The sequence below is a fragment of the Trachemys scripta genome, chromosome 1 (genome assembly GCF_013100865.1).
Source record: "Trachemys scripta elegans isolate TJP31775 chromosome 1, CAS_Tse_1.0, whole genome shotgun sequence".
Classification (NCBI taxonomy): Eukaryota; Metazoa; Chordata; order Testudines; family Emydidae; genus Trachemys; species Trachemys scripta.
Window position 1 is genome coordinate 100,026,409 of NC_048298.1, and position 20,645 is coordinate 100,047,053.

The 20,645-nt window shown below is 44.3% G+C and overlaps 1 protein-coding gene across 4 annotated transcripts in view; it reads left to right on the top strand.

The window, feature by feature from the left end:
* The first annotated feature begins 1,041 nt into the window (after positions 1 to 1,041).
* Positions 1,042 to 20,645, top strand: part of KIAA1549 (KIAA1549 ortholog) — a 202,226-nt gene continuing 182,622 nt past the window's right edge. The window contains exon 1 of one of the 4 annotated variants that reach the window (XM_034779017.1): positions 1,042 to 1,783. In XM_034779017.1, coding sequence (XP_034634908.1) covers positions 1,531 to 1,783 — 253 coding nt within the window. In that variant the 5' untranslated portion in view covers positions 1,042 to 1,530. The remainder of the gene's footprint in view (positions 1,784 to 20,645) is intronic. The other 3 variants (XM_034779036.1, XM_034779027.1, XM_034779047.1) reach the window with 3 other exon arrangements.

Sequence of the window (20,645 nt, forward strand, 5' to 3'; positions counted from 1 at the left end):
CCCACAAGGCATGGTTATGGGACTGCAACTACTAACTCCACCACCATAAAGTATTTTCTGTTTTCTGAATATGAATCCTTCTGGTGCTGTCAGACACGATTTAAGGGATGAACAAGGCTTTGCCATCCCTGTCTATCCCATTGTTTGTTGGAATGACTACGGCCACATCTATGCTACAGCCCCAACAGTGGCACAACTTTGGTGCTGCAGCTGTGTGCTGCTCTAGTGCAGACGCTTTCTACATAGACTCATAGACTTTAAGAGCGGAAGGAACCACCATGATCACCTAATCTGCATGCTGCAGGCCCCAGAAACTCACCCACCCATGCCCTAACCTCTGGCTGAGTTACTGAAATCCTCAAATCATGATTCAAAGACATCAATGGAAGGCACTCTTCCATCAAGGTAGCTGATCCACCTCTCTGACCTAGCCGTATCTACACCAGTGGTTTAAATCACCTAACCACCCGTGAGTAATACAGTAGCCAGAAGCAGTTGCATCTGAAGAAATGGGGTTTTTACCCACAAAAGCTTATGCCCAAATAAATCGGTTAGTCTTTGAGGTGCCACTGGACTCCTCGTTGTTTTTGTAGTAGCCAGAGCAACCTACGTTTCTGGCATAGACCAGCCCCTCCTTGTCATGTTTCTGGAAGTTAACTTTTTCTTACGAGGAGGACAGGTTGGCAACCCAACACCCCACCCCAGCCTGGCGGGCAGGACGGCTGCTTCTCACCTCCCACCCTTTGGAGCCGGGTGCGATCTCCACTGGGCACAGCCACGGGGCCACCTGCGTCCCCGCCCTGTGAAGGGGCAGCAGCGCTCACGCGCTCCCTGCGCAGCGCCCGAACAATTCCAAGGGCTGCAGCAGCAGCAGACGGAGCCTGGCGACGTCACCAGCTCCTCCCCTGCATCTCCCAGTGTGGGCCTTGCCCCGCCCCCTGCGCGCGCCAGGCTGCCCGGGCCAGTGGTGCGCGGCGTCCCCGGCTGCCTCTGTGCTGCGGCCGCGCGCGGGGAGCAGGGGCGCGAGCCGGGCCCGGTGCAGAAAGCGGGCACGCACGCGCGCGCTCCTCCTCCTCCCTTTCACACGCTCACGCAGGTGCCGGGCCGCCCCGCTCCGCGCCGCCGGGCCGGCCCCCGGCGGGATCTCAGCGCGTCTCCGGGAGGAGCTGGGGCCCGCCGCGGCGACTGGGCTAGAGCAGCCGCAGCCGCGCCGAGCCACGTGAGGAGCCGAGACGGGCCATAAGCAGCAGAAGCCAGGAGCCGCCTGCAGCTGCTGACACCGGGAGCCACGACCGGCAGGAGGCGCCCCTCTGCCCCCGGGGCTATTGCTGCGCCGCTGCTCCGAGCGCTCGCTGCCTGCGCCCGGGGCTGCCGTGCTAACCTAACCCCCTTCTCCCTCCCCGTGTGAGACTCCCCCTCCCCCGCCTGTGCCCCCCTCGCCCTACACCGCCCCTGCGGTGGGCAGCTGCCCTGGTTATCTTGGGGGGACAGGGGGCGCTGCAGCCCACGCACGTGAGCCCTGCGGGGTGGATGTGCCGAGGAGGAGGCGCCGAGCCAGCCCAGCCTTGGCTTTCGGGGGATGCCCAGCAGGGCAGCGATGACTTGAGGCTGCGCTTTGCCATGGATGGGATGACCTGCTCCATGGTTGCTTTGGTGACGCTGGTGTTCTGGTGCCCGGGTCAGCCTGGGTGCATCGCCCGCCGCCCGGCCCTGCGAACGGGTCTCCCGGTGCTGCTGCCTCTGCTGCTGTCCGTGCCGGCCTTCCTGGGCTCCCCGATGGCAGGTAAGGAAACAAAAGGGAGCCGAGGCCCCATCCGTGGGCTCCTCTGCCTTGCACAGAGCAATTCTGTGCCAGGTTGCCTTGCCCATGGTTGCAGGTGTGGTCCCTATGGGGAGTGCTGTACTGAGGCTTCTTTGTACTGAGGACTCATGGCAAAATATGCCAGGGCTCTAATTTGTTCTGTGCCATGTACCAAAGGCCTCTGTGAGGTTATGTTCTAGGCTATTTTGTGACTGATACTTTACTTTAAAAAAAATCTTAGAGCAATACTGCAAGCGCTTTTGGGATACAGGTTTGTCCCCCTCTCCCAGAGAGGACCGTGTTTATGTTAAAGGTGAAAGAGGGGAGAGAAACAGTATCTAACTACACTTAAATATGGTCATTCCTGTTCTACTGTGCCAAAACCCTCCTGCTTTGTGTACTGGGAAGACTGAAAGCAAGTCATTGTAACAAATCTCTGTACAGGGAATTAAAAAATATTTTTTGGAGATTAAAAAGAGAATGTGCTCCCCAAAAGGTTTTTTTGGAAAACATTTTTTTTTTTAAATTTTAAGGCATAATTTCTTAAAATGAGCAGATAGCTACCTCGCTTTAAATAAGGCTGAGTGACTGCCTATTAGCATAGAATTAAGGATGTAATTCATATGGAGTGGTGTCGATTTCCCCCCATCCTTCTAAATCTGTCTGGTAATCGGGTGTTTCGGTCTTCTATGATGTCATCTGAAAGCTGATGTGCTCTTGGAGTCCATGCAGCGAATACATTTCCCACAACTTGCATGCTTCTGGAGGGATTGTTGGGCAGTCTGTGCATGCGTGTTGTTGTTGTTGGTTTTTTTTTTTTTTTTAAATGTGCTTGGATATCCTGAATAGTATTGACATTTGGAAATGTCACAGCGTCAATCTGTAATAGCATTTTCAGGATTCCAGGTATATTGTTTTGTTTTCTGAGTGGAACCACAAAGTGCTGAAATTAGAAAACCTTGCCTAGTATGCAACTATTTTTAAAACAAACAAAAAATGTAAACATAGCAGTGAGACGACAACCGTCTGAAGCTGATTACTGTTAATGCTTTATATGGAAAGTTCATATTTTGTCAGTGCTTGAATTGCCAAGGACCTGGGTTTTTAATCCATTTTTGGCTCTAGCGGTTTAAATGAAACTGTAATGTAGTTGTTAAATTATATTACAAAGATGTGTCATACACACCATCTTCTTATTGTATCACTTATCAGTAGATACTTGTGCCTACTTGAATCAACAGATGACATTTCATAAAACAGACACCTTGTGTTGATGTATATTTTTGTTGAAATCCAAGTTAAGATTTTTATTTAAACACCTTCTTAGGTGATAATGATAACATAATAAACAGTAAGACTTGCCTTAACCAACCGCCCAATGGACCAACCAAAGTTTGACATCCTAGGAAAGGCTGATTTTCTTTTAATTAAGGGGTAGCAAAATTGAAGTGGCAATGACTGATGTATTTGTAAGTGTTGGATATATTTAAAAAAACCTTTTACAGATGGGAGGGTTACCCATTTTTGGTGATTCTCTGTGCATTTGTATATGTTCATTTATTGATACTTTATCTTCATCTTTGATATTAGTTCATATTGTGGTATTGCATGTTTAAGGTCTGATCCAACTCCTTTTGCAGCTGGGGGGGGATTTTCCACTTATTTTACACAGTTGGATTGGACTCCTATGAAGGTTGAAAACCTCCAGTAAATTTCAGAGATGCTATATGTAGAATAGAGTTTAGGTATGATGTCTTTAGGGAGGTGTCAAAGCGGTCTTTTTCTAGAGGATAGTAAAAATATTTTTAGCTCCTTATGACTTTAGACAGTAAGTGGAGTGTTACTTTTGTTTTAATTAGCAGCCTTTAATTGCAATGTCTTTGGGCCTCTGGACATAATATTTGTGGTGCTATTTTTATAATTAAACCAGTGTCTAGCCAGTGGAAGCTAATACTCAGAGCACATATGGCTCATTCACTGTGATGATTTTAATGGTAAAAGGTTTGGGGGTATTCAAAGAACACTGCAATAACAAAAATAAAGTTAGTCTGAAGTGCTTTATAAAAGATCAATACAGGAATCTGTCAACGACGCCTTATCCTTGTTCCCTATCCTAATCTTTGCTTTTGGTTTCACTAAAGAGTGTATGAAAACGAGAGGTGGTCATATGCCCCTATTAATATGCAGTAAACTTTGAATATTCTCTTAGGATTGCCTGACAGGTAACACTGCTTCAGCATCTCTTCTTGGGTACAAATTCTTCTGATTGTCAGTGGCATTCATTCTTTAAATGTACCACATAAACTGTACAAGAAAATGAAATAACTGTTCTTTAGAGCAACTTGCTTACAATTGAAGTATCAGTAAAAGATTGCTTTTTCTTAATTTACTTTCTGCAAAACTCTGACTTCTGAAAACCAGGAAATAGAGTGTTATGGTAAATGCCCACCCAACCTTAACTCTGCCCTCTTTGAGCAATACCCTATAACACACATACTCACTCTGCCTTTTCACTACAATATACAGATGCTATCTGCACCTGGTTTACACTCAAAGACTGAATCTATTTCCCCCTGACAGAATACCACACTTGTAAAATTTAACAGCCACTTCACACTCTTTTACAACCCCGTCACAACTGCACATAGGATACCACTTAAACCTATATCATTCTCTAGCTATCATTAAACCACAGACCGCTTTCCTATCCCACCTAACTAATGACAATATCCATGTCAAGAAGATCCTAGGGCCCTTCTATTGACCCAAACTGCACAATTCTGTGTTGACATGATGCAGACTGGAACCTCAAAATACACCTGCACCTCTTTTCTTTGATTCCCACACATTGGGGTCCGCAGGCCCAGATCTCTTCATATCACAGTCTCAATTTGGCAATCCTCCTCAAATTAATCGCCAGATTTCCTCATATCACAAATGCACTTCCACCAACCTGCCCCAACTATTGCTTCGGCCATTCAGTTCAGCTTCATTTAACACCCTGAATGCAGCTGGAGTGCATGCAGATAATTCCCGGTGGCAATTGCCAGCTCCAGGGGGCAGAGTTAATGTGGTTATGTGTACCGTAACTCTGCGTTTTCAGAAGTTGGAGTTTTGCTGAACTCAATACTCTGGAAGGGCATGAGCTATCAGTAAGAACCCTTAATTCTGTGTTTAGTGAGGTTTTTTTTGGCCATTTAATTATTACAAAAGTTAGGGATTAACTTTCCTCCATGAAGTGGGGAGAAGTCCTAACGGATCCTGTGCAGATTGGGTCTAAGTTTGCTTCGTTGCTAAACTTTAGTCATTTGTATTTCAGACTTCCCTTTCTCTGGAGTTCTCCAGCTGGGAGTGCGGGCTCTGGGGTAGGGTGGATATGAGGGGATTGGGGGTATTGGGTGTAGGAGGGTGCTCCAGGCTGGAGCTGTGGGATTTCTCTGGAGGCTTCAGTATATTTGAGGTGCTAAACAGCAGAAATTGGGACAGTTGAGTGAAACATGTTTGAATGCTCACTTAAAAATAAACGAGAAATGAGGGGTCAAGAGGGCCCAAGTTAAGTTTAAAGCTGTTTGGTGCCTATTTATGTACATCTGAAAATAATATAAACGTGCAGATCATCTCATAGAAGAGCATAATTTAGAAATTTTCTATTGGTCTTGCTCAGTATGCTGCAATTTTCAAATGCTTCCAGCCTTTTTAGAAATCAGACTTTCATGGATGGTGCTCTTGATTGAGGACTACTTGCTTGCTAAATTAAAAAGGTAAGCTTGTGTGTGTGTGTCTTTTTTGTAGCAGAAAGAGGAATGGTCCCCCCCACAAAAAAGCCTGAAGATAGTTTTTGTATTTTGTAGAACAGCAGACTTAACTGACAGTATAGTAAGTTCTGATCTTACAATATAGCAAGATGACATTTTTGGCCTCTATTTACTGGGATATAAATGTTTCCAAGGAGAACGGGGTGGCCGAGTGGTTGAAACACTCTCCTTTTGTGTTTCTGACTATGTCTTAAACTTTGATTGTAAATGAAATGAGTGTTGTTGTGTGCAGCTTCCCATGGGCAGCACTCTAAATCACATAACCATCGCACGTGGTTTGGCACAACTTGGCAGTGTCTGGAGACCAAAATCGAGCATTTATTGAGGAGGTCCCTGTAGGCTTGAGATAAGAACATTAGTGTGGCAAAAAGAGAAGCCTGCATGTCAGCTGCCCTTGCTTCCAGTTACTTAACTTTCCCAAGTGCACATACTCATTTTAAATCTGGAATTAATGTTGCATCAGGGAAGCTCGTGTGTTATAGCTGAGATAGAAGTCATGCGGCACAAGAAGACATAAAAATCCTGATCCATGTCAGAAGTCTGGTTTGAAGATGTTTTCAATTAAAAGCTGACAGTGACCTTATATCCTGTCCTTATGCTAAAAGATGAAACAGATTTGGGCTGCCAGCCATGGACTTCCAATTCTGCAAAGACGTAATATCTTCCATTCTTAAAGAACAAAAAAAAAGTTTCCTTTGTCTTTCCAGCATGCATGTGCTTTTTATAGTAACACAGTAAAAACTTATTTAAAAGCATATAAACTTAATTGCACTTCTATCAGAAAATGTTTTACCTAAAATTATTATAACTGAAAGAGGCTAGAGAATATTGTGTTTAAAGCTATCACTGGTCATAAAGAGGTAATATTCAGACCTGGGTCACGGGCAATGTGGCTTTTGGGGTGAGGGAGGTGGAGAGTGGAGAAACTCATATGGAGTGAAGAAAGAAGGAAAACATACCAGGATTTCTTTTAAAAATGGCAGTTGTTTGAAGTCTTCTGTGGGTTTGGACTAAATCCTGGTGAAACTGGATTAGTGGACAGAGGGCAGGTGAATGAAAATCAGAGGTGCCTGTTAAATACAGTTTATCACACACAGTCACCAGCCACCACAAAAGTGGTGTACATATATTTTAAAATGTTTTTAGCAACCCTATTCAGGTCTGTCGCATCTTACATGAATTTAACATGCACAATTTCAGCTTTACACGGTCGGCAAAAACAAAAAACAAAAGAGAAAAATAACAATTTTAATACTGTACCTGTAGTGCGGGTGATTCCACCCGCCATTACACTCAATGTAATTTTGACTATACGCGATTTTTCGCTTTACGGGCTGACTGCAGAACATAACCCCAGCGTAAGATGCGACAGACCTGTAGTTATGAACTACTACATTTGTCTGATGGGAAGAAATAAAATTAAAGTAAGGAGCTTCACCTGCTAGCTTTCAAGAGATTATAAATGGCTTAAAAACCCAAGAGTTTTGAAGGAACTCAAATGTGAAATTGCTGAACTACTAACTGTGGTATGTAACCTATCTTTTAAATCAGCTACTGTACATGATGACTGGATGATACCTAATGTGACGACAATTTTAAAAAAAGGCTCCAGAGGTGATCCCGGTAACTACGGGCTGGTAAGCCTAACTTCAGTATAAGGTTGCCAAGTGTCCGGTTTTTGACTGGAATGCCCGGTCGAAAAGGGACCCTGGTGGCTCCGGTCAGCACTGGTGATCGGGCCGTTAAGTCTGGTTGGTGGCGCAGCGGGGCTAAGGCAGGCTTCTTGCCTGCCGTGGCTCCGCACGGCTCCCAGAAGCAGCGGCATGTTCCCCCTCCGGCTCCTAGGCATAGGAGCAGCCAGGGGGCTCCATGCGCTGCCCCTGCCCCAAACGTCAGCTCCGCTGCTCCCATTGGCTGGGAACCACAGCCAGTGGGAGCTGCAGGGGCGGCGCCTGCGGATGAGACAACACGCAGAGCTGCCTGGCTGTGCCTCCCTGTAGGAGCCAGAGGGGAGACATACCTCAGGCAGCTCTCGGAAGCAGCGGCAAGTGCCACCCGGAGCCTGCACCCCTGATCCCCCTCCCACACTCCAACCCCCTTCCCCAACTCTGATCCCCCTCCCGCTCTCCGAATCCCACAACTCCAGCCCGGAGCACCCTCCTACACCCTATACTCCCAATCCCCTCATACCCACCCTACCCCAGAGCCCGCACCCCCAGCTGGAGAACTCACACACCCCCTGCACCCAAACCCCCTGCCACAGCCCAGAGCCCCCTTCCACACTCCAAACCCCTCAGCCCCAGCCTGATGCCTCCGCCTGCACCCCAAATCCCTTATCCAGAGCCCTCACCTCCTCCAGTGCCCCAAACCCTGGCCCCAGCCCTGATCCCCCTTCTGCCCTCCTACACCACAAACCTCTCATTGCCAGCCCCACCCCAGAGCCTGCACCCCCAGACGGAGCCCTCCCACACACCAACCCCCTGCCTCAGCCCAGAGCCCCCTCCCATACTCTGAACCCCTTGGCTTCAGTCCCCAGCATGGAGCCCCTTCCTGCAGCCCAAATCCCTCATCCCTGGCCCCATCCCAGAGCTCGCAGCCCCAGCCAGAGCCCCCACCACCTCCTGCACCCCAACCCCCTGAGCCAGCCTGGTGAAAATGAGTGAGTGAAAGTGGGGAGAGCGAGCGTCGGTGTGGGATGGAGTGAGAAGGGGCGGGACCTCAGAGAAGGGGCGGGGTAGAGGGCAGGGCAAGGTTGTTTGGTTTTATGCGAGTAGAAAGTTGGCAACCCTACTTCAGTACCAGGGCAAATTGGTTGAAACTATAGTAAAGAACAGAATTATCAGACACGTAAATGATCATGAATTGTTGAGGAAGAGTCAACATGGTTTTTGTAAAGGGAAATCACGCCTCACAGTTCTACTAGAATTCTTTGAGGGGAGTCAACAAGCATGTGGACATATAGTGTACTTAGATTTTCAAAAAGCCTTTGACAGGGTCCCTCACCAAAGGCTCTTAAGCAAAATAAGCTGTCATGGGATAAGAGGGAAGGTCCTTTCTTGGATCGGTAACGTTAAAAGATAGGAAACAAAGGGTAGGAATTGGTCCTCTGCAAGGCCTAAAATTCTTGTGTGTGGTGCCTAGATCAGGATTTAGATCCTGCCCTCCCATATGGTGGTGTAATTCCAGGTTGCCTCAGGTGGAGGCCTTTCTTGGACTTTAAAGGAGCACAAAATGTTATGTGGTGAGGGAGAAGATGACGTACAGGGGAGATATGGGGATAGTGGATGGGATACTTCTGATAAGTTCTGCTGTGTGGAGAGTGTGTTAAAGATATTCTTATGAGATTAGGAAGAGCAAACGCCACTTTTGGAAGGCTGAACAATATTTGGTCAAACAGGTCTCCACACCAAACAAAAGGTCAGGTTATTCCATGTGATTGTACTGAGCACGCTACTGTATGGAAAAGAGACCTGGCCGATGACAATGGCTAACAAAGAGGTTGGAGGCTTCCCATCACAGATGCCTGAGGATGACATCATACATTGCAGGGAAAGACAAAATAGCAAATGGGAGAGTCAGGAACTGACAGAGTAGGACAGGTTAGAAAATATGATCCAAGTAAGAAGGCTCAGGTCACTGGGACGTGTACACCAAATGGAAGATGGGAGCCACGTTAAGCAAGCATTGTGGGAGGAAAGTGAAAATGAGACAGGCCAAGGTAGAACTTCCAGAAGACTGTGACAGATGATATTGAATGTGCTGCCATCAGCTGGGAAGAAGAACTACAACTAGTGAGCGATCATAATCAATGGATGAACTGGACTGATCAGTGCATTGGCGGCACAGGCAGAACTAAGGTCTAAGGTAAGGTGTGGGGTGGTAAACCTTCCAATCAGAGCCATGATTAAAGGAAGAGATCTTAATTATTCAGAAAAATGTAGGTATTACCTCAGATTTTTCAGTCCTAGTAAACATCGAGGTAGCTTTGGTGGAGCCTCTGTGACCTGGCATCGCCTACAACTGTAGGTTTGGCAACATCTGAATTGGCCCAGAAAACTTAAAAGAATAACCTGTTTTTAAAACTGTGTTTTTTAAAGCTGTAAGGGTGGAATCCTGGCCTTATTGAAGTCAATGGCAAAACCCTCATGACTTTGATGGGGCTATGCAAGAGAGTTTATAGTCAATGTTCACCATCCTCTATCTTCTACTGAAAACATTGGAAAGTTTATTAAAACTAGAATAGAAATATCAGTTCAGGTTTTAGCACTTATTGATGCTAGTTGTTTCTGGCAAAGGAATATCCAATACCAGTAAATCCAACCAGGCTGGGTGTGTCTCAGAGTAATAAGTTCATGTATTTTATTTTGTGTGCATTGTGTGATTCAGAGTTCCTGTTCACAAGTTTTATTTTGGGAAAGAAACATTTTTGTGATAAGCATGCAGGGATTTTTTAAGCATTATTTATGTGCAAGTAGGGCAAATGAAACAGTAGTTACCAGATTTTTCATAAAGTGTTTTCAGTAATTGTTTTAGGTTCAGTGGTAATTTTAGTTGGCCTAGCGTAACCCCCCTTGTAATGATGTAAGCTCAAATAGTGTTACTTGATAGAAAACAGACTATTCATATAACTTGCATCATTTTTTTTAAAATGAACTCTTCGCACAGTATTCCTTATTGATTTATATTCTGGATAACATATTTTAAGTAAAACTCAGGTCTCTGTATAATGGGCTCTTAAAAGCAAACCAGGTGGTTACTTCAAACAGGTAAATACTAGAGTTTTGTGTGTGTGCATATTACAGAATGTATTGTTTTCTGACTTCAAAAATGCATGGTATTGAATTTAAAGTTGATATTTTAAGCTCAGTCTCCCTTCCTCAAATCAGTGGTTCACACTTTTATTTCTCTGGAGAGTATTTCTCTGGAATATTAAAACATCTCTACATATGTGCATATTCAAACATGGGGAAGATCTAACAAACACAACCTCCACAAGCGTTTCTCAGCTGTCAGTCTGTGACCTAAAGTGTAGTAGTAAATTTCTGCTTTGTTTTTCTGCTCCATCTCTTTTCTTCCCTTCTATCTTGTGGGATTTTTTTTTTAATGTTTTTATCTCTCTCCCTTCTTTTGTGTGTGTCCTCTGCTCCCCTTTCCTTTCCTATGTGCCGTCCTCCCCTCTGTCATGCTTCAGCTGCTACACTGGAGTGAAACTGACAGGAGCCTGATCAATTTCATGCTTCCTCTTCTTGGATCACAGAAATACTATGTAAACAGGAGGATAGGATTCCAGTCTTGTCAGTTTTACACTATTCACAGCTTTTCCAGGCCCTACATAATAAGAATGAAACTGTCTAGGCTTGGGTCAGTTTCTTTGAGAATACTGTGGTCCCATAGGGGAATTTTTAGAAAGGAGAGGAAGAGCAAATGCAGGATATCTGCAGTCCCTTGCCAAACTTAAACTTTTCCCCTTCTCATCATTCACTGCAAGTCAGTTTGTTAAGGAAAACTACATATAAATTTGTCTAAATAACCTTTGCTATTGATAAATGTTATACAAGCAAAACTTATACTGACACTGTATGAAATGACAGTTCTGTGACATCTGATTAACTAAATTGGGTTGTAAAGTAGCCTATATCAGGTAGTATGAAATGATATTTTGAGTAGTTTTCTGTGACCTCTAAAAGATGTTGCCATCCAAACTAAGTTTTTTTGGCACTAAATGGAAATTGAAAGCACTCAGTACCATGTATGACCTACAATATATGACTGTTGAAAAAACCATTTGTCAGTACTGGGGATGAAATTTTCTCTAGTGAGTAGAGCACCTAAGCCATCAACTTCTGCAAAATGTAAGGTTTCATTTAAAAAGAACAACCACCACCAAACTTTTGGTAACCTTTTATGACACTGAAATAAACCTTAACGTGAAGTTGGTCTTTACAGCTTCTGGCACTTTTCCCATCAGCCAAAGAGTGAAACTGACAATGCTGTGGTCTGTTTTGTTGTTGTGATTCCAAACCCAGTGGGCAGCAGTGAAACTGACAAATTGGAAACAGCTGAGGTGAACTCACCTGTGATTAGGAAAGCTGAACTGAATTAGGCAAAGGGCTTACTCACCATGGAGAAAATGTAGGTTTTTCTCAGAGTTGCTTCTTGTCTGTACGGCTGCTTGCAGTAAAGAGTACTATTTTAAGTATGGGGGGGGGAGTGAACAGGTATGTCTCTGTACATAGAAGGCACAGATCTGTGAAATAAGCAAGTACTATTCTTATGTAGTAACTTCTCGGAGTAGAATGGCACTTACCTCACAGGCATGCTGGGAATTAGGTAAATCTTCTTACCCCATTAATTTAGCTTTGGAAGAATCAGATAGGGAGAAGAAGTCCTCTCCCCCCCTGGGTTAAAAAAAAAAAAAGAGAATGCAGAAAGCATGCCAGAAATCCTGAGCTGTGGTAGGTTATGCATTCTGCCTCTCAAGTTTGAGACACTGCACCGTGAACAGTTCCAATTATTATAAATTGATACTATACTAACATGTACAAATAATTCAACAGGTAAGACTTCCCATTTAGTTTGTTTACCCTAATATGACTCTAATTAGACCTCAAATTTGACAAGTAAAACCACCCACTCTGAGAAATAATTCAGTCTCTGGGCTCAGGCCATAATTTTCTTTTAAGCAAAGATTGTCAAACTGTAATGAATTATGATATGAATATGATGTTGTGTTTATATCGGGCATTGTTCTACCAAAATCATACTACAGTTGAGTCTTGTTTAAAACTACATAGTAAACTGGGGGAAAATATTCCACTACAGTTCGTAGCATCTATCGAGGTGGAACAGTCTCCTTTGTGACTGCTCTAATTATGATTGGACTATCACATGAGTTTAAGACCTGCGCAAGTAACCTATACCAATTCTAAAGCAACTCTGGGAGTCAGGACAAAAAAAGTGAAGACAATGTCAGTATTGCCAGATTGAGCAGTAGAATACTTACAAGGAAAGAAGGGACTTTGCCAAAATAGGCTTTCACTGAAATGCGTGGTCCTTCTGTCACGTTTCTTTACTCTGGTTTAAAAGACTCAGGCCACTGCTTTGTGTTTTGGATCATTAACTGATTACTGAGGATTTGTACTGTCATTAACAATATAAACAGGGAAAATCTCCAGCAAGTGTGCACTTCAGTGTATATAATCTTAGTCATATGTTCCATTCAGTTCTGGGTTTTTATCCACACTGATATGAGATGAATGAATATCTGTTCTATCTGATATTGAGTTGAAGGTTAATATTTGTTACTTTTCTCTCTAGGCTGCTGTTTAATCATGCAGAGGTGCTAACGTCGTGGTCTCTGTGAGGTACTGTGATAAGTGATCATGCCAAGATCTTGCCTGACACTGACTTTAGCTCTAATTATGCATGGTTTATGTAAAGCACTTTTGGAGCTGGCTGGTCAGGCTTTTAATGCTCTTGTTTCTGTCACTTTAAATGCAGAATCTTCTGTTCAAAAAAAGATTGGCTCAAGACTTTTATTAATACAGCACCATGTAAATCTAAACTTGCTGGTGTACAGAAAATCTGTAAGTATGGGAAAGCAGCAGTTTTTTTTGATAGATTTTTATCATCTGTATATTTTGGTGATCTTATCAGTGTCACTACTGGCAATAGTAAATTGGTCTCTGTGGTTCATATCTTACTATTTGGGTTTTCTCTGAAATCCCTTAAATTTCAAATAATTATCTAGACATATGTGATATGGTGAGTGTTACTTAATTTTTATCAGGTATGAATCATGTAAAGGGTTTGAAACCCAACTCCATTAGCCTGAAAATTATGGAAGTCAGCCATGGGTGGGGGGCAAATATATAGATCATGGTAGCAAGGTCCTTGTCTGAGAGGAAAGGGCATAATCAGCTGGCATGCTTGAGGTGGTTTTGATGAGCCCCCCCTGGGTGCAGCCTGGAACTGGGGTAACACTGAGCCCTCTGACTCACCAGCCTGGTTTGCCTCTCTCACTGTGCTGCTGTGACAAACTGCAGACCGCTCCTGGTCCTACACTTCCACCAGCATTCACACAGGCAGGGACACTCCAGCTGCAGTTACTGAATGAACCACCAGTAGAGAGGCTACAGCCAAAATACCCCCAGCTCCCCATCCCAGGACCCCAGAGCTGTACTGCCCTACTCAGGTCAAAAACCCGACCAGTATGAATCATTACCCAGTTTGCCCCTCCCTTGATGTGGAGAGGAATATGCACAACAAACCTGTGTTAACCAAGCTGAGATTTTCCCAAACACGTCACTCAAAAATGCACTGGTTAAGATAAAACATAAAACAAGTTTATTAACTACAGTAAGATGGATTTTAAGTGATTATAAGTGATAGTAAACAGATCAAAGCAGATTACCTAGCAAATAAACAAAAACGTAAACTAAGCCTAATATACTGGATAGATAGGATCTGAATTAGCAATTTCTCACCCTGACTGATGATACAAGCAGGCTTACAGATTCTTGAGGTACAAGCTTCATCTGCTTCGCAGCCTGGGTCCCCCTCCCCTGTTCCAAGTCCTTTGTTTTCCAGAGTTTTTTTCAGGTATTGAGTTGTGGGGGAATGAAGACAAAGCATGATGTCACTCCCCAGTTTATATAATTTCTCCATATGGCGGGAACCCTTTCTTCCAAGCTAAGTTCCCAGCCTAGTTTGTAGAAAAATACAGGTACCAAAGTGAAGTTCAGTGTCACGTGGTCTGGTCACATGCCTTTGCATGACTTGCTGAGTCATAGCAGCCGTTATTCATAGGCTGGCTGAAGCGTTCCCAGATGAGGACAAACCTATTCCATGGAGGTCCATTGTCTTTGCTGATGGGCCATTAGCACTGTCTAGCTCAGAGGTGGGCAAACTTTTTGACTTGAGGGCCGCATCGGGTTTCGGAAATTGTATGGAGGGCTGGTTAGGGGAGGGGGTCGTGGCCTGGCTCCCACCCCCTATCCACACCCCCCGCTCCGGGACCCCTGCCCCCTCCAACCACCCCTCCTCCCTGTCCCCTGACTGCCCCCGCTGGCCCATCCAAACCCCTTCTCATTGCTGACTGCCCCCCTGGACTCCTGCCCCATTCACACCTCCACCCCCCCCCCACAAACTCCCCTACCCCCTTACCGCGCTGCCTCGAGCACTGGTGGCTGGCGCGCTACAGACGCACCGCTCGGTTGGAGCCAGCCACGCCGTCGCCACTGCGCAGCACAGAGCACCGGGTCAGGCTGGGCTTTGCATCTGCGCTGCCCCAGAAGCTTGAAGCCCACCACCCAGAGCATTGCGCCGGCGGCGGGGCGAGCTGAGGCTGCGGGGGAGGGGCAACAGCAGGGGAGGGGCTGGGGCTAGCCTTCTGGGCCGGGAGCTCAGAGGCCGGGCAGGAGGGTCCTGTGGGCTGTAGTTTGCCCACCTCTGGTCTAGCTTCTTCATTGTTGTACCTGAAAGACTAGTTGTGGGTGTTTCCAACTTCAACATCTTTCAGTAACACATACATAGCAAAACTTCATAACTTCACATACAATTATAGCACCTACAATCCAATGAGCTATTAATGATTAGCAGATCAAGACTTTTAGAATGATACCTCACAAGGCATACTTTGTACAAAACATATAATTATATGACAGTGTTGAATATGGGGGTGCCAGGGTGTTGCTTTGCGGCACAGTGTGTCACAGTGGTAAAGGACTTTTCTTGCTACTGGTGCTTCCTGAGATGCAGGGAACAGGAATGAATTACAAACATCTGTTATGGCTGGTCTAGATATACTTGGTCCTGCCTCAGTGCAGGGGGCTAGATTAGATGATCTTTTGAGGTCCCTTGCAGCCCTACGCTTCTGTGAGTCTGTTAACCTGAAGTAGTACCAGACCAGGGGTTCTCAACCTTTTTCTCTCTGAGGCCTTCTTCAACAGGCTATAAAAACTCCAGGGGCCAGTGCTGGGGGTAGGGGCGGCACCAGCGCAGCAAGCACGTGCCTGGGGAGGCAAGCCGCCGTGAGGGCAGCAGTCAGGCAGCCTTCGGCAACATGCCTGCGGGAGGTCCGCCAGTCCCACGGCTTCGGCAGCAATTTGGTGTCAGGTACGCCGAAGGCGCGGGACTGCCAGATCACCCACAGAAACGCCGCCGAATCCGCGTGACCAGCAGACTGCCCGCAGGCGTGCCACTGAAGGCTGCCTGACTGCTGTGCTTGGGGCGGCAAAAAACATAGAGCCGCCCCTGCTGTGAGGGGGCCCTCAGGGCAGGGGCCTTGGGCATAGGCATAGTTTGACTTCTATTTGGGGGGGGGCAGGGGCCAGTGGGGCTCAAGGCACCTCTGCATTGCGGGGTCCAGGGAGGGAGTGCCACCTTCACCCCTTGACTCACCTCAGCAGGCCACCAAGCCTGTCTGGGTTGGGGGCGGGGTGCAACCAAAAATTATAACTGAAACGTGGGGGTGCGTAGCTCAAAAAGTTTGAAAACAGCTTAGGGTGCAGGGAAGGGGGTAGCTAGGGTGTGTGTGTGGGCATGGGGGTAGCTCAGGGTATAGGGAGAGGGGTATTAGGGGCTGTGTGCTGGGAGGACTCCCCTGTGGTCCCTGTTCCCGGAGGGATCTGCCAGCCATGGAGCTGGGTCTCCCCACCCAGGTGGCTCTTACCGGCTGCCTCTGTGGGAGCAAAGGGGGCTGGGAGCTGAGGACCAGCTTCCACCTGGAGCACCAGCAGGAGAGGAAGGAATGCTGCCTGCTCCATAGCACCAGCCCTGCCCGGCTCCGGCTTTCTACCTCCGACCTGGTCAGGGGGTGGGGAGAAGAGATGGGGAGGGGACTGGGGGAGGTGTGGAGATGCCACCGGGACTGCCGTGATCTTGTGTTGCAGTTTGGGGGGGGCAATGCCCTCCATGTCCCCAACTCTGGCCATGGGCTCAGGGCTTTTGCCCTACAGGGAGCATCAGGGCTCTGAGATTCAGCCCCACACCTCCAGGCTTCAGCCCCGTGGGGGGCGCTGAGGCTCGGGGCTTCAGTCCTGCGGCCCCCTTGAAAGGGCTTGCAGGCCCACAGGGGGCGGAGGACCCCTGATTGAGATGACAGCATTGTCTTGATAACTGGCAGGCAGATGCCCTTGATGAAGATTGGGGTCAGTGCTAGGGCTGGCTACTTGAAGTGTTTGCTTCTTCCTAATATCATCACTTCCCTCCTGAATTAAGCCTGAGCCATGTATGGTTTTTTTATCTAGGTGCCGGTCATTCAGGTAGAGTGATATCTATGATTACTGCATCTGCTTATGACATTTAAGGCTAAATGTTGTCATATTGATGGGATTTGAACTTGAGGTTTCTCATGACTGCTTGTAGAAGCTTAATGTACAAGGGATATGAATGATACCTGGTTAAATGCATGGATATAATTCCTATTTAAAATAAATTTCAGTTCATTATATTAATACTCCAACAGAACAATGTACTACTTGGGTGTTTAAAATCATGCAGACTTGAATGTTTTGCTTTAGTGTGCCTTGCAAGGCATGCAAGAATTTTGTCATGTTCTCCCTAAGGTGTAAAGACAGAGTGAATTTAGAAAAAAATCTGTTGTTTTGTTGTTTTGTTTTGTTTACTGTTTTATATATCTATATCTTCTGTCATTTCTTAGAATTGCAAATGTAATTTGACTAATAAGGAACAAAACAAGAGATTTTTTTTTTTTATCAACTTGGATTAGAACTGGTTAAATCAGGAGGAAAAAACCGTCAGCCTTATTAACATACTAGACTGGCTTAACATACTAGAAAGTTAGTGGACCATGGTTTGAATCTTGGCATTGCAGCTGGATAAAGAATTGCAAGCATATTTAGTGGTGGATATTGAGATTTTAGGTCTATAATAGCTAGACAAAGGAATTGTTTTGTAAAAATGCTTCTTGTGGAAGGATAGAAACGGTGATTAATTTACATGAGTTGATAGAGCAAAACTACTTAGATGATCAGCACTAAAAATCAGTAATGTTTGAGGCTTCAGTATTGGGGAATTTAAATATTAATCTGTTAGTAATTTTTGATAGATAAAACCAAAATTTAAGCAAGTAAGCCATTAAATGATTTGCTTGATAAACTTTTTTCAAACACAATTTTTTGTTGAAAAATGATTTTTTTAAAATAGTTTTTCTTGACAAATTGTTAACATTACATTTATCACAATTGTTATAAAAGCTGTCAAGACCTTTTTTTTTTTCATTTACTGAAATCCAAGCTTTTGGTAGAGAAAAAGCTTGAATTTAAATAATAATAATAAAAAAAAGGGGGGGGGGAACCAAACCATGGTTCTGCTTTGAACTCTTAAAAGTGCAAACAACTTCAAATTATTTAATAAAACTGTATTCTTGACCAGTTCTAGAAATCAGCTATTTAATACTTGATGTAAACTATTTTTAATCCTAAAATGATATTAATAGTAGCATTGAGATATGTAAATGTCCTAGAATGTTTTCTTTTGTAAATAAAAATCAGTGGAATGAAGCAAACTACCTTTTTTTTGATGATTTAGCAATACTATATATGTTCTTGTTCTAGTTTAGTGTTTCATAGGTATTTAGTATTTCATATTTTGCAACATACTCTCTGCAGCTGTTTGCCATGCTAGATGATGCAATAACTTTTTTGTCATAGAATATTTCAGCTTATCACATAGTATATTGCAGGGTACAATTCAGGGAATTGAAGTGTGCTTCTGAAATTTAAGATGTACTAAATGTGTCACAGATGTTGTTTTGCCTGGCCTTGCAAGTGGGACTTGAATTGACTTTCTCAGCTGCAGGGACATCACTGGGAGTTGGTTACAGTGTGTTTTTATGGGAGCCAAGTCATTGGAAGAATACGCTAACAAGGCGCATACTGTGATTAAGCATTCACTTTCGATTTAAAAAACAACAATTCCCAAACCCTAATTAGACTCAATTAAAAAATTGTATCTCAGTGTAGCCACTAGTATAGCATGCCTGCTCTTTATTTATTCACTAATATGCATAAACAAAGAAGCCAAACATCAGGTTATGTAACTTCTGGATGGTTATCAATAACAGTTGCTTGTTAGGAAGCACCAATTAAAAAAATCGATCATTTGATCCACAGTTGTATCTGAAGTTACCCAAACTGAAATACATGAACTGGGTAAGATACAGCTATCTCCCTGACTCTTACAGACAAATCATTTAAAAAATGTTAATATATAGCAGCCTATCAAACTCCTGCTTGGAGGCTGTAGGAAAAATGATGACCCAGAATCTAATAATAATGCTCTTTTTGGAACAGCTGTTATGCTTCTCTTGAAATAAATGGCAAAACCTCCACTGACTCAAATGGAAGCAGGATTGAGCCCTCTGTCTCTCCTTTGGCTTGGGAGATTACATATAAATAAAGAGTTTTAGTGATGGAGACTGTTGGTCTGTGTGATAACTGGCTTGGAGATAACTTGTGAAAAAATAAATCAAGATAGTTGTTTCTCTGTCTCTGCAAAAACAAAAAACAAACAAAAAAACACCATGTGGAGTATGACAACTGGAAGAGTAACATCCAGTCTAAAAAATCAAAAAGCTTTTGGTTGACATCTCACACTCTTGTAAGGTAGTTTTGGGACCTCTGACTGTGTAGGTTTCTGTGGGTGGGAGGGGAAGGCATTATCACTTGCATACAGGCAGCCTATCTGAAAAGGCAGCTAGGTGTAGGTTTAAACATGGATTTCTGCAGTGGTGAAAACTTTCTAATCAATTCATGTAGTCTGGTATGAATGTTAATATATTAGAGATTTAATCCTAACATGTTTCATAAATTTCCGTGCCATGTTTGCCATTTATGTTCTAAATCTGAGTTGAGCTGGGAGGGAACAAATCTCTCAGTAGTTCTGTTAACTCTATTCTGAAATATAATATTTTGGTTCTCTGTATTCTGTCAAGTGAAATGATGTTGGCACCATCACAAGAAGAGAATTATACTGACATTGTCCTTTCTGTGGTTATATCAACTAAACTACACCTCATTTTCTTCACTGCTGAAGAACAAAGCAAAACCAGTTTATGCCTCAGTTTTCTTTTTTTCATGTTTTATTTCAGTAGTGTCTAGAGTCCCTGCAAAGTGCCATATAAAGACATCGGAGAGAGTCCCCAGTCCAAAGAATTTACCACTTTATTTATTTGAGATTTTACACAATGATTATGACAAAAGCAGGGAATGAGGAAGGGAGGATGAGGTTAATGGAAATAAGATCAAGGATTTAAATAGATAGCTATTGAACAGCCACTACCAATATTTAATACCAAATTAAAAAATAGCTGTAGCTGACTTTTTTTTTTTTTTTAAGGCATCATTATTGAAGTGGGTTTTGAGGAGAGGGTAGTGAATTTATGGATTTATTCAAAGGGTGTCCTCTGCAGCATGGGCAGTTTGCCAGGAGGGGCAGGGATGATTGTGAAAGAACCTGATGAATAGGTAGAGAAGGCCAGCATTAATGGCAGAGCAAAGTGGATTGTGACATAAGAAGTGAGAGGTCACATAGCAATGGGAAGACCTGAGAAAGACTTGAAGGTGAAGACAAACTTGAATCTTAGCCCGTGGAACAATTCAAAGAGGGGAGGGATGGCCTATTTCTGGGGCCTTGAATGACCAAGGTTCCACCCCTGACACCAGGTGCAAGTTTTGTCCTGGCATCCTCATAAGTTGACAGTATCTCGGATAGTTTTACTCTCCATTTTCAATGCTCCAGCTGACAATTCAGCAAAGACAGATGGTAGGGAATACCTGTACAGGTGGTTAAATGTAGATGAGATCCTGAATGAAACTGACTGATTTACTGAAAGGTGCTCACAACATATAGGATGCCTTTATGGTTTAGTCATTTGAATCTTCCTCGCTGCTGACATATGACCAGCGAGCTGTATTGGTAACTTTGACTCTCATGGAAAGTGAGGATTTCTCACCAAACCTCATTTATAAAAATGGTGGATTTGGCAAAATCCTAGGTTTTGGAAA